Source organism: Centroberyx gerrardi, chromosome 7, assembly GCF_048128805.1.
Source record: "Centroberyx gerrardi isolate f3 chromosome 7, fCenGer3.hap1.cur.20231027, whole genome shotgun sequence".
In the NCBI taxonomy this organism is placed as follows: domain Eukaryota; kingdom Metazoa; phylum Chordata; class Actinopteri; order Beryciformes; family Berycidae; genus Centroberyx; species Centroberyx gerrardi.
Window position 1 is genome coordinate 7,671,887 of NC_136003.1, and position 12,915 is coordinate 7,684,801.

At 41.6% G+C, this 12,915-nt stretch overlaps 1 protein-coding gene across 2 annotated transcripts in view; it reads right to left on the minus strand.

Moving 5' to 3' along the window:
- The window catches only part of clec16a (C-type lectin domain containing 16A), a 57,803-nt gene that overhangs the window by 29,774 nt on the left and 15,114 nt on the right, over positions 1-12,915 (minus strand). For both annotated transcript variants that reach the window (XM_078284703.1, XM_078284704.1), the window contains 6 exons: positions 8,641-8,890; positions 5,830-5,941; positions 5,455-5,555; positions 4,281-4,400; positions 3,964-4,073; positions 467-511 (listed from right to left, as the gene is read on the minus strand). In XM_078284703.1, the coding sequence (XP_078140829.1) occupies positions 467-511; positions 3,964-4,073; positions 4,281-4,400; positions 5,455-5,555; positions 5,830-5,941; positions 8,641-8,890 (738 nt within the window). The remainder of the gene's footprint in view (positions 1-466; positions 512-3,963; positions 4,074-4,280; positions 4,401-5,454; positions 5,556-5,829; positions 5,942-8,640; positions 8,891-12,915) is intronic.

The following is a 12,915-nucleotide window of genomic DNA, read 5'->3' on the forward strand; positions in this document are numbered from 1 at the left end:
TCAGCGGACACTCAGACTCGCACACACACACACACACACACACTAACACATTCCTGCACTTGCTTCATAGTGAGGTCCGAGTAAACACACCGGCGGAATGAGAACCCCTATTTCTGGTTCACTTAAGCACACACACACACAAATGTTATTTCCTGGGCATGACAGTGGTTTAGCTATTAATTACAAGGTTTGGATGCCTGTCAAAACAGACAGTGATGCTAAACCAGATAGGGCATAATTCCACCTTTGTTATGACAGCGCTCTGTGATAGAACTTGTCTGAGTTACTTAAGGATCAGATTGGCTGTTTGCCTGTCTGCGTCTTTGTTTTTCTGTTTGTTCGCCCTAAATCATCCGTTTCACTCCGTATTTCTCCGCCTCACTGTAGCTGCTCTCCTGTCTTGTCTGTCTGACTAAGTTGTTTAAAGTGGTAAGTGGTATGTGTGTGTGTGTGTGTTACTAGATACCTTGTAGAATCTCCGCAGCAAATGCAGACTTTCTTCTCTAGCACCCTGCAAGTAGAAACAGAAAATATAAAGTAATAAGCAATAAAGCCTTTAATAAAAATACAGCAATTAATTACATTTTATGTGACTTTTGTTTTAAATTTGAATTCCACAGGTCCATGTACAAAAGAGTGGGAAAATAGTAGATAAGTAAACAGCTAAATAGTAGATAAATAAATAATATAATAAAAAAGAAATAATGATAATGTTTTTGTTTTTTTGTTTTTTTTATCAAAAAGGGTGGTGGGTATAAAAATAAGTTTTTCCATTTTCTCTCAAAAACTTCCCTATCTAACCTCAGCAGAAATGTAAGTCTTTCCATTTCATACATCTTTGATGTAATCAAATGATCAGCAGTTGAGGGCAACTGTGAACTTTGAGTTACAAAACTTACTAAGCACTAGACCACCTTAACATCAAGGCTTAACCCTGAAAACCACATGAACTGAAACGAAGGTGAAGTCTTCTCTACTGACTGTTGTTTCTAGGAATGGGTGGCAACTGTAAAACAGAATTCCTCTGAGTAAGTACTGGTGAATCCCACACATTACAGGAATACGGTGTGATATAACAGGAGCGTCTAATTGCTTAATAATGCTTCTGTTTGTGTGTTATCTTGTGCAAGGCCAATTCCTTCAAGGGCAGCAAAGATTTCATTGACCTATCGATTCTCAATTAGTGTCATTGTGGCAGGTGAAGGGCAGTCAGCGTAAGACTGGAAGTGGTTTAAGGAAGAAGAAGAAGAAATCCATAACCAATGTGAAGCAGTGTGCCATTAATACTGAATGGACTGATGCTGGAGTGTCTTCCTGCAATACCAGAGATTAGATTGGAGAATTACCAGGGTCAGCGCCAACTCATTATGATAATAACATGAAACTGAAAGTAGTTAATCATCAATAAAAATATATTACAATTTCAGTTTCCACCATTAAAAATGCAGAATATGCATATTGAATTTTTTTCATTTCATTTAGAATTTCTGCTGTAGTTAGAAATAGACAAGATGTTGATAAAAGACGCAAAAAAATAAGTTAAATAACTTCTGATGATTAATTGTGACTAATAATCTTGATTATGATATCTAGAAAAACCATCAGGATTACAATTTCAGACACAGCAGCACTATTCATTTATGTGAAACCATGACAGAGCTGGGAAATCATTGAGGCAGAAACCCCCAGTGATGCTAAACTGACTGATATCAATAGCGGGTAAGACCTGACCAGTGCTGCTAGACCCTACAGTGGAAACCAGGCCAATGACTGTAGAGAGTCAAATTAAAAACTTTATGCTTCAGTCATAAAGGAAGAGAGAGGAGGAGAGTGAAAGAGAGGGTGGGGAGAATTCCACTGAATTAAGAGGAAATCAAATTGAACTGTTTCCCAGAAGGATGAGGAAGACTATGTGAATGGCTGTGCAATCCAGGGGGGGTAGGAGGAGGAGAGGAGGAAGAGAGAGAGAGAGAGAGAGACATAGAGAGAGAGAGAGAGAGAGAGAGAGGAGTTTGAGGAAAGAAAAGGGAGGGGGAGGAAGGGTGAGGACAGAGTGGTGAGAGGAGGGGAAAAAGGGAAGTTGGGCTTGTCCGGGACATCACATCTACCGCACGATATCAGTGGATTAGCGCTTATTGAGAAACTTAACGGCAATACGGATTCTGAGGAAGTGCTTGTGTTACATGGAAAAGGGGGGGGTTGTTTCACTGAATTAGGATAACAGTGCCTCTAGAGGGCTCAATAGGGAATTACAGCTTCCTGGATTTGGCAGTGATCAGACCCTGCTGATCATGACCGGTTTGGTGCCCAATGATTTCTCCAGAAAGATCCTACAGGATTCTCAGGAAAGTTCCCATGATGGGAAAACAGTTTTTGGGAGACTGATCTTTTAGTAATAATTGTTTGTTGTTTTTATTATATGGACTGTAGATTCTTGAAATTTCAAAAAATGAAATATCCATAACTCAATATAGCTGATGTACCCAGGTTTATTTTTGGAACTATTTAGGTGAGCAACCACGTATTCATCCGCTGCTCAGTGGTTTTTAGCTGTACACAGTCTCCCATCGCCCTCCACCTTCACTTCCTATGGAAGCAGGGAAAGTAGTCCCTGATTGTTCAAAACAGGGACTACTGTTTTGAACGGTTTTGAAATACAATAATATATATAATTATAATAAATATATAATATAAAATATAATGTACTGTTTGTAAAAGTGCAAGGTGTAGCAACATATCATTTAAGATTACTTACCATTTACTTTTACAGCTGCTAAGTTCTCAATTTCTCACTTTTGTGATAATGCTAGTCGCCTACTTTCACTCAACATAGTGTATGCTAAAGTGTTAGCATGGAGCACCGGAGTGAATGATCTACAGTGGACATATGGATGATTTTGGTGTCTATGTTGTCATCACTTAATGTTTAAGATGACCAAAGGGGTCAAATTACATGACATCTTTTTTCATATTTGTGAGATAATTCTCTCATAATTCTAAGAAAAGATCTCTTAATCCTGACATAATGATCTCATAATTCTGAGATCATGATCTCAAAAAAAAAAGAAAATGGGTGGAGATGATGATGAGCTTGCATTTCACAGAGGGCCAACATGACACAGCTGTTTAATGTAATTTAATCCAGTTGTATTTACGTCTTGGTTTGAGCCACTGGGTGAAACTAGCGTCTTTGAGTAATATTGATGGCACTGCCATTCATTTGTTGACTTTGTGCTGCCACCTTAGGACCTTAGGGCTGCTCAGGCAGAAAGCCCACTCTGACCTGCTTGACTTAGATGGTGTTTAGCCTTCAAAATAAAAGCGCAAAGGTTTACACATGTAGAAATAGATTTAAACTTACTGTTTGAATCTATTTTTTGTGCAGTAGCAATGAAAGCCTTTATAGTTACAAATTACACATATTATAGTATTTTTATTTTTATGACATAAAATATTAATCTTTGTACTCAACTATTGGGTGTGACGATTAAATACAAATAAATTGGTTTAAATCTATTTCAACACGTATAAACTTTTGCGCTTTTATTTTGAAGGCTAATCCCCATCTAATGTCAAGCAGATCAGAGTGCGCTTGTTTAGGCATGATCATTCTAGGAACACAGGAATGATTTTTTACACCTTATTGTCTGGTATTTTTCAGGAATCTCTTCTTTCTTCTTCTTTGTATCTTATATTTGATATTTAAATTATATTTGTAAAGCTTGATTGCTGCTTGTTTGTCTGTCTAAATGCCTGTATATTGCACTGCACCAACTTCACCAAGTCAAATTCCTAGTATGTGAAAATGTACCTGTCGAAAATAAATCTGATTCTGATTCTGGTATGTGAAAGGTGGAAGTGTTTGTGCCATTATGCAGTGGATGTACGTGTGTGAGAAGAGTTAGTAAGTGTGCAAGCATGTGTATCTTGGTGTGTATGTGTATGTGTATGTGTATACTATACCTCCAGGCAGGCCAGGTGTACATCTTTGATGATACAGTGGTGTCCAGACAGTACAGACTGCTTTAGTAAGAGGCAGCTCAGTTCAAGGGTAGCTAGACGCACCTTACCATCTACACATAAACACACACACACACACACACACACACACAAAGAGAGGAACATGAAGACATTGATCTCCATTTCTAACAACGTTTTCTGTATAGATTTACATTACATTTGCTTTCATTTATACAGTATTTCACATGATCGATGCCGTCCAGTGTGTTTATATGTGTTGTACGCGCACGCGTGTGTGTGTGTATACATGTGTGTGTTACCTGGCTGTGCTGCCTGGCTCATAACTCTGATCAGCCTCTCTACCAGCACCAGGCTGTAGGAGCTCCTCTCCTGGTCAGGAACTGGCAACTGGAGCCGCTCCAGAAGGTCACCGTTTATACCTACACACACACACACAGGCAGACACACACACACACGCGCACACAGACACACACACACACTTTTGTTGAGAGCTCAAACAGAGGCTTTGCAGTGGAGAATTAGCTGTTTCCATATAATGACTAAATATGTAACAACCAAGCAAGAAAAAGAAGTTCAGTAGTGGGTGTAGGTGAGTTCAGTAATGATATAAGTAAAAGAACAGTCTGATAAGGTAGTTTTGTTTCCAAATGTAGGTTACTGTGACCGTAAACTGTCTTATCTTTAGCTCTAATCTGAGTTGTAGCTTGAGAAGAGTCAGCTCAGTTAACCTGAACTGTTGTTTTTTTGTTAGCTAGCTAACTAGCCTGCAGGCTAATTTAGCAAAGCAACCAATATTCATTTTAAGACTACTAGCCACTAGAAGCGTCTACACTACACTTCTACACTAGCTTCTACTCGATATGTTAGCTAGTCCACAAATCAGATGTGTTTACAAGACGGCAGCGGTTAGCTGATTAGATACTATGGTTAGCTAGCTAACAAGCTGGCATTATCTAAACACTAAATCAATATATCAGTGGTGAAATGAGCAGTTCCCAGTCATAAACAGCACAGAATTTAACCATGTCTATTCAATTATGTTGAGATAGCCAAGTTGTATATTTAGAAATGCAACCACCTGTTCAAAGTCACAGTTGCCCAAGAGCTGAGGACCTCCAATATGGCTGCCAGAGGGTGAGTAACATCACCTAAAGCCCCTCTATAGCAGTGGTCCTCAATCCTGGTCCTGCTGGTTTTCTAAACTACCAGGTAGTTAATTGCGTTCACCTGGCATCCCAGGTGTGAATCAGTCCCTGATTAGATGGCTAGAATGAAAACCAGCAGCGCCCTGGGTCTCAAGGATTGAAGACCACTGCTCTATAGCATACACCAAAATGTAAAGTATATAAAAAATGACTGTAAATGTAAAAGTATGTAAAAGTATGCGTCTAAATGCTTTGTGACCCAAACCTTGCTGCACCCACACATGTGCACAAGGTAAACCCTGCTGTGTAGGACGTCAGCCAGGCTTACCTTTGCTGTGTGAGACTGCATAGAGCAGGCAGAGGACAAACAGGGCGTGGTAGTCCTCATTGGTGCAGTCCAAAGCACTGTACACCATGTCTAGGAATGGCCTGGAGGGAGGGAGAGAGAGAGAGAGAGAGAGAGAGAGAGAGAGAGAGAGAGAGAGAGAGAGAGAGAGAGAGAGAGAGAGAGAGAGAGAGAGAGAGAGAGAGAGAGAGAGAGAGAAGATAACATCAGTCCAGAGAGACTCATTTCTTTCCTTTTATTCATTCTTTCCATCTCAAAACCATCAAAACCATTCAGTGTGGTTGCTGCTTGGTGGGGTTATCTCTTTGTTTGTGTGTGTGTGTGTGTGTGTGTGTGTGTGTGTGTGTGTGTGTGTACCTGCTCCTCTGTGCGTGTGTGCGGGTGGCTGCGGCGGTCTTCTCCTCATCAGTGATGTTCTGTTCCGTCAGCTCTGACACCTTGCACTTCTCCATCACCACCATCTCTATCTCTGTGCACACACACACACACACACACACACACACACACACTCAGATTTAGTACTTACATAAAAACACATACATTTGCGTGAGGGTAACTTTTTTTAAAAACACGTGCTATTCACATTCACATCACACACACCCTACAGAAACACGCCTGGTCGATGTGGAGAGAAAAATGGACTCACCAGTGATTATGAATTTACAGTCTAAAGTGTTTCCCTCTCTCCCTACACTAGTTCAAAACATGGGCAACATGTTGAAGCAATAAAGATGGGCCAATTTTTATATCCATTAGGGAGAAAATTACCTGAAGACCATTATTTGTCAGTTCTAAAAGTGTGTCATTTTGTCAGCCAAGGACTTACTACAAGTTAGAAGTTACCTACTATCCTTTCAAAAGCACCATACTGCAATTTGTTGACTTTTCTTATCGATCGTTTTGTAAGAGTAGGTGTCATTTTTTTTCCCCCCAAAATGGTAGATGCCTCATTTTGAAAGTGTTTGTTCCGCGGCAGCCCACAATGTTATTCACACTGAATTTTGTCCATGCAAATGTGCTCTGCCGAAAAATATTGCCTGTGCATCGTGAGCTTCAGAAAGTTCTCGGGTTGTGAAGATAGCCAAGCCCTCCGCACCCTCCCATGGGAATCTGAGAATCACTGTTGTATTAGGTTGTATCTGAAGAACACAAGGTGCGTTCCAAAGTCAGATATCGACCATTTGAAAATATGCTTACCGTCGCAAAATTAAAACAAAAACTGTAAAACTGTAAATATGTCATCCCCCACAAATGAATCAGTCCCACTCTCGGCCAATCAGTATCTTGTTTTGTCCTGTAATTGTGGCATTATCCTTGGGATATTCTTTAATTTTGAAACTGCTGGAGTGTGATGGTGAGATGCATCATTCCCTCAAGTTTAATCAAAATCCGATTGGCGGTGTTGGAGATATTGTGTGTTATCGTGAACGGACGAATGAACAAGCAAATGGAGACCGATCCATGGTCAGCGGACATTTAGCAGAAACGATGCATCATTTAATTGCTGACACATTTAAGCAACACCTAGACAGTTTGAAGTTTTCTTACAAATCAACAAAAATCAATGTCCTTGGTGTGTCTATGGACAGAAGATGGAACAGTTGGCTAATACAAACAGTATTAGCCAAGTTACAGTTACTTTTACTATTGACTGCAAAGTAGTACGTCTTCTGCAACTAAACAAAGCAACAAATGGTGATTAGATTCACCTCTCGCTCACTACGCAGTATAAGCTTTTAGGCAATTTGCACACTTATGTTATTTTAGGGCATTGAAGTGTACAGAAAACACTTTGTAACGATGGAGAACTACAACGTAAAATGTACCAACTGTTGTAGAGAGTAGACGGTGTCGCGCATGGCTAGGTTTTCACCTCTTGAGATGCAGTTTGGGACTTTGCTAAAGTCTGAGTTCAGGCTCATGATAGCAACTACCAACATGTTTTCACTGTAGCCTGTGAAGCTGTAGCTAGCTAGCTAGCAAGCCAATGTAGCTTGTTCCCTTTGCAAGAGATGGAACATTCCAGCTAAACGTCTGCCAGGTAGTGTAGTTAAATTTGTCATCCATGTAAATAATACTGAATGAATTTTTGTGAAATTAAGCCAAGCGAAATATGTTGATGCTACCTACAACATATTTCAAAATAAAAGTCATATGCTTTTTAAATTGCTTACATGAAGTAACCTCCCATACATTGACATAGGGTCAAGTCAACCAAAGGGTTGATGAAAATGACATCAACTTCGGCTCCCTATTCAGTCCAAGGAAAGAAGGAATCACTTTAGACGAGTGAAATGCTAACATATTTACTTATAAACACACACACCCTCAGATGCTAACACACATGCACACAGGAGAGTGAGAGACAGGCGGAGAGGTGAGGAGCACAGGATGGATGGTGTATCACCGTGGAGATGGACAGTCGGCTGCCACGGAGGCCGCGGCGGACGCGGCGATCAGTGGTAGCCATGGTAACCGTGGGGAAATGACAAGGTGCCAAACGGGGGAAGCAGCAGAAAGAGGGAGGCCTCGTCTCAAAACTGCCCAAAGAGGTTTTTTTTTCTGCTTCTGCTCTTTCATTTTTCATCCACTTTTTTCTTAACCCTTAAGTGTGATCACTCCTTCATTCTTTCCTTTTCCTTATTTCTCACATTTTCTCACTTTTCATATCATGCATAGTCTTCATTGTTTTAGCATTTGAGTGATTTTTCTTTCTCTGCCAGTTTGGAGAGGCTGAAGCGAGGTCTAATCCACTCTTTCTTTCCTGAGCTGACACATCACTCAATAGTCTTAAAAGTCTCATTTGTTAGCTAAAATGTACCAAAATGTAAAATATTGAAGTTACAGCAAACAGCAAGCAGAGTACATTATGATTAATAGTTAAGCTGTTATTGGAGTTAAGCTGTTATCATCGTTTTACTTTTCTGTTGTTAATTGTTATAGTCGTTCTCTTGTCAGTTTGGAGAGGAGGGCTGCTGCCGTGGTGGCCGCTGGGTAATCAGAGTGCATCATGGGAGGTCGGGTCTGATCGATGGCAGTGAAGGCACACTCACACACACAGTCCTGTACTCCCGTGTCCAACGACACGCGCGCACTCACCTTCCGCCGTCTCCCCACTCGCTCTGCTTCCCTTAGAACTCCCACCACCTCCTCCTCCTCCCTCTGTACCTTTTCCCTTCTCCCTCTCTCGACCGTCGTCCTCCCAGCCCTCCTCTCCTCCTCCCCCTCCTCCTCCTCCTCCTCCTCCACCCCCTCCTCCTCCTCCTCCCCCGGCCCTGTCCTCCTCCTCCTCCTCGCCCAGGTTCTTGTAGTTGGGCCGCTTCTGGGTTCTCTTGCGGCCCCGGTGGCGCGAGAGCTCCAGGGAGCGCTCCAGGGACTCGGGGGGCTTGGTGAAGCGACGCACACCACCTGCACTGGCCTGGAGGGGGGGGGGAGTTAGAGAGGCAGGGAAAGAGAGAAGGAGAAAGGGATAGAGAGAGGGGGAGACAGAGAAACACATTAACCAAGAGAAGAACGCCTGGAAGCATTGGCATGATAACCAATAGTCTTCGAGAGACTTTGATGCTTTAACCAAATGTGTTTTGCGAGCTGAAATTCCATTTCAACATCTCCTCTAGAAGGCGGACACATGCAGATGGCATGTGGATTGGAATTGTTAAGAGAAGGTGAACTAGCTTTGGAATGGACAGAGCCTCAGGCTGGCTCTTGATAGTGGAATGCGGCAGTCAGCACAAAATTCTATGGAGTCTGAAGAGGGTCAAAATGTCCACCATGTCTCCAACTGAATCCCTGGATTCAGTCCCTCCTAAACTGGTTGACTAAACTGGTGACGGCAGTTTTATTCAAGTTCTTGATGTATTTATTTTGTTATTTGTTCTCACTGCAGAGATGAATATTTATGAAGTTATTTAAAGGAGGAGTATCTTTTGCTTTTTCAGCCTTTCAGTCTATAACGTTTTTTTCAGTAAAAATCATTTAGTTCTAGCTTTAGCTGTTCACTTCCCAGTGTTTGTTTCCCACCTACAACAAAATGGGTCGTTTTACATAAGCAGCTTCTTTTGCTAATGAGCTACTGCGCTGATTGGCTTGCCATTCTCCTCTTAGCACTGATTGGTCGATTTCAGACAGTCCAGTGTCTACATAGACACTGGAGCAAAATCTGACTGGCTTGTACAAGGGGGCGTGTTTTATACTTGGTGACTCTGGGGAAACCGTACAGTAACATGATTCCATTTTTTTTTACTGTGATTACTTCACACCTCCAAGAACCAAAATCACCAGAAACACTAGGAATTGCCACATCCTAGGATACCCCCCCTTTGATTTTCATGTTAAACTTAATGGTGCTTTCCATGGTTTTGGTTCAAATAAAGTACAGTGGTTGTTCTGCGACATTGCTTGATGGTTTTTCTTGTTTGCCGTGGTATCATAGTATCAAATGCCTAGATATTTAGTATCTAGGCATTTGATACTATGATACCACGGTATTAGTATTGGTGTCGAAGTCAGAATTCTGGTATTGTGACAACGCTAATGGCTGGTTCATGTTACCTAGACGCATCTCCATCAAGGACTGCCTGAACAAAGAGGAACTGGAACTACTGGCTGATTCTTTTTTTTCTCTTGCCGGGGGCTTTGGACGGCTGAATTTTCCCACAGTGCCACTAAAAGTATTGGAGTTTCCGGGCGTATGGCCATCATGAAAGAGCAAGAAACATGCCAAGGTATATGGATGGCATGTCTGCATGGCATGTTCATATGGAGCTCACACACACCAAGCCACATAGCGTTAACTAGGCATAAAGGGTGAGTGAGAGAGAGGAGGAGCAAAAGAGAGGGGTGAAGCAGCTGATCATGTGATAACTGTCAGATAATGGAATAACCAAAGTGTGATAAAAGGCTCCTCTAAATGACTCAAAAATGCAATAAAACCTGTTTCTGTAATAAATTGCCAGATAATATAATAATATCTTAGAACTGATACTGAAATAATAATAATAATAATAAACACACTCAGAGATTGGCTACTTAGAAGAGACTTTGCTCTCACAGTCCTTTTCCCAGAAGACAATATCACCGCACCTCTTTACCGGAACACTCGCAGCAAAAACACAGATACACACAAACACACACACAGAAAAACACATTCACCCAAATACACACAGAGGGCCTTACAGTAAATCCTTCTTGCTCTATCATGTTGGTCAAATGCCGCTAAAACACACAAGCCACTTCCCCCTAATATATTATCAGATTAGGCAATGACCACTTGACACACACACACACACACACACACACACAAGCTGTTGTACATTATCGATGACAGGTGAAGCCATACTGGAACCAGAAGGAGCCCATTTCTCAAAACACAGTCACTCAAACAGACACACACACACACACACACACACACAGGAAACAGCTGGTACATGATAAGACGGCGTGCTAAGAAGCAAACACATTGACTTACAGTAAAACTAAGCCGCCTGCTTGTATGTTGTGCTCGGTTCTCATATCTATGGGAAACGAAAGACCGGTTATCCATTCAGACAGGCTGATGGCAATGGTTTGTGTCCTTGTTATCTTGCTAGATGAAGACGATTCTCAGGCATGTGAAATTATAACATCCAATAGTCACAGACCGCTAATCTCCGCTGCATTTTTACAGGGTTAGGGTTAGGGTTTTTTCATACCACACCTGGTATGCCCTGCTTGGTTAGAAATTTCAGGCACAGTTCAGGTTGAAGGAATGGCAGGGTGTTAGTGGTTAGAGACTGAAAGGTCGCAGGTTCGACCTCTGACACGCAAACCCTGCCTGCTCGCTTAAAAAGCCTTAAAAAAAAAATCAGGGTTCTTGTACTTTCCTCCATTTCGAAACTTTTTGCCAAACCTCAATGCTTTTGACTGGAGTTGAACATTTTGGGGTCAGAGGTCAAAATGATGGCGATAGTGGCTGGGCAGCATATCGACTAAGCCGGTGATTCTCAACCTTTTTCATATCAAGGACCGTTCATGTAGTTCACATTCGAGCCACGGACCCCCATTCCATGAGATTTTGTAATCTGAGAATATTTTTATTGTTAGATATGATTTTGTCCAGAATTCCATGACTATCTGTATTGTGGGTAGAGAGATAACAGTGAAGCTATGATCAAAACAGTCATTCTTCTACAGTCTCTCTAATTGTGTTAACTTCTTGTAAATGAAATAATGCTGAAGTTTAACGATTCATCAATTTGCTGGGGACCCCCTAGAACCCCCTCAAGGACCCCTGGTGGTCCCCTGGCCCACGTTGAGAACCACTGGACTAAGCCACAATCCCTCACATGGAGGGTCTACAAGTACATCAAATATGTAGTTGTGTGTATTGCAACTGAATAATAGCTTTGGTCCGTACTTTTCCGAACATTTTGTGTAATTTCCAGACTTTTCAAGACTTGGGTATTCTTAAGTTCAGTTTCAATATGTTTCCAGACTTTGGGGACGGGGTGTAAGATGAAAATGGAACTGGGTTGGAGTGATTGCTCTGACCTGGGAGGGGCATCAAGAGGTGAAGCATCATCTGTACGCATACCAGTCACTTAAGTGCAAGGAAAAATGCCACTCAGCCTCACTTGAACAAGAAAATGCAGGTTTAACTTCGGCTGCGGCTGGTAAGTTTATTAAGTTTATCTAAATGGCGAGAGTCCAGCAGGTTTGCAAAATAGGGGGCCGATGGATTCCGTGATGTATCATCTTTCTGTGGTAATAAGCTGGTTTCATTTGTATAACGCCGCTTACATAACATTACATAACTCTGTTACAGGACACAAAGAGGAAGAGGGTCAGGTATCGCACACTGAAACTGGGCTGGCCTAGTTCACTGTACTTGTTACGCTAAGGCAAACCACCGACACACACACACACACACAAACACACACATACACCTGGTGTACAGTGTCACAAACTGTAGGCCCTAACCTCCTTATTCTAATTTGTGCCAAGAAAACCTCTGCAGTTTCTCAGCAATACAGTACACACTTGCTGGAAGGAAGCTGTGCATTATGGGAAAAAGTGTGCCAAATGAACTGAAACCGGTTCCATTTATCTTTTTTAATCCATGCCCTTCACTCATCCCTCCTGTCTTCTCTCTCTCCTCCATCCTCTGTTCTCTCTCTCACTCCCTGGCCTTTCTCCATGTACTTATGAGAGAGGGAGGGAAGCATTAACATTAAGAAGATAGACCAAAGTACAGGACAGCCAATCAGAAAGCAAGAAACCGGTAACGTCTCCCTCATTGTAAGTCACTCTATCAGCTAAATGTTGAAAAATGCAAATGTAGAGAAGTATAGTTTAACAGAAGTGTGAATACCTAGATAATATGGGGCAGTGGCTTTTTAATTTTGAATTGTTTTTCATGTTATGCAATACTACAATGTGGGTTTCTATGTAAGCTTATGTAATCTA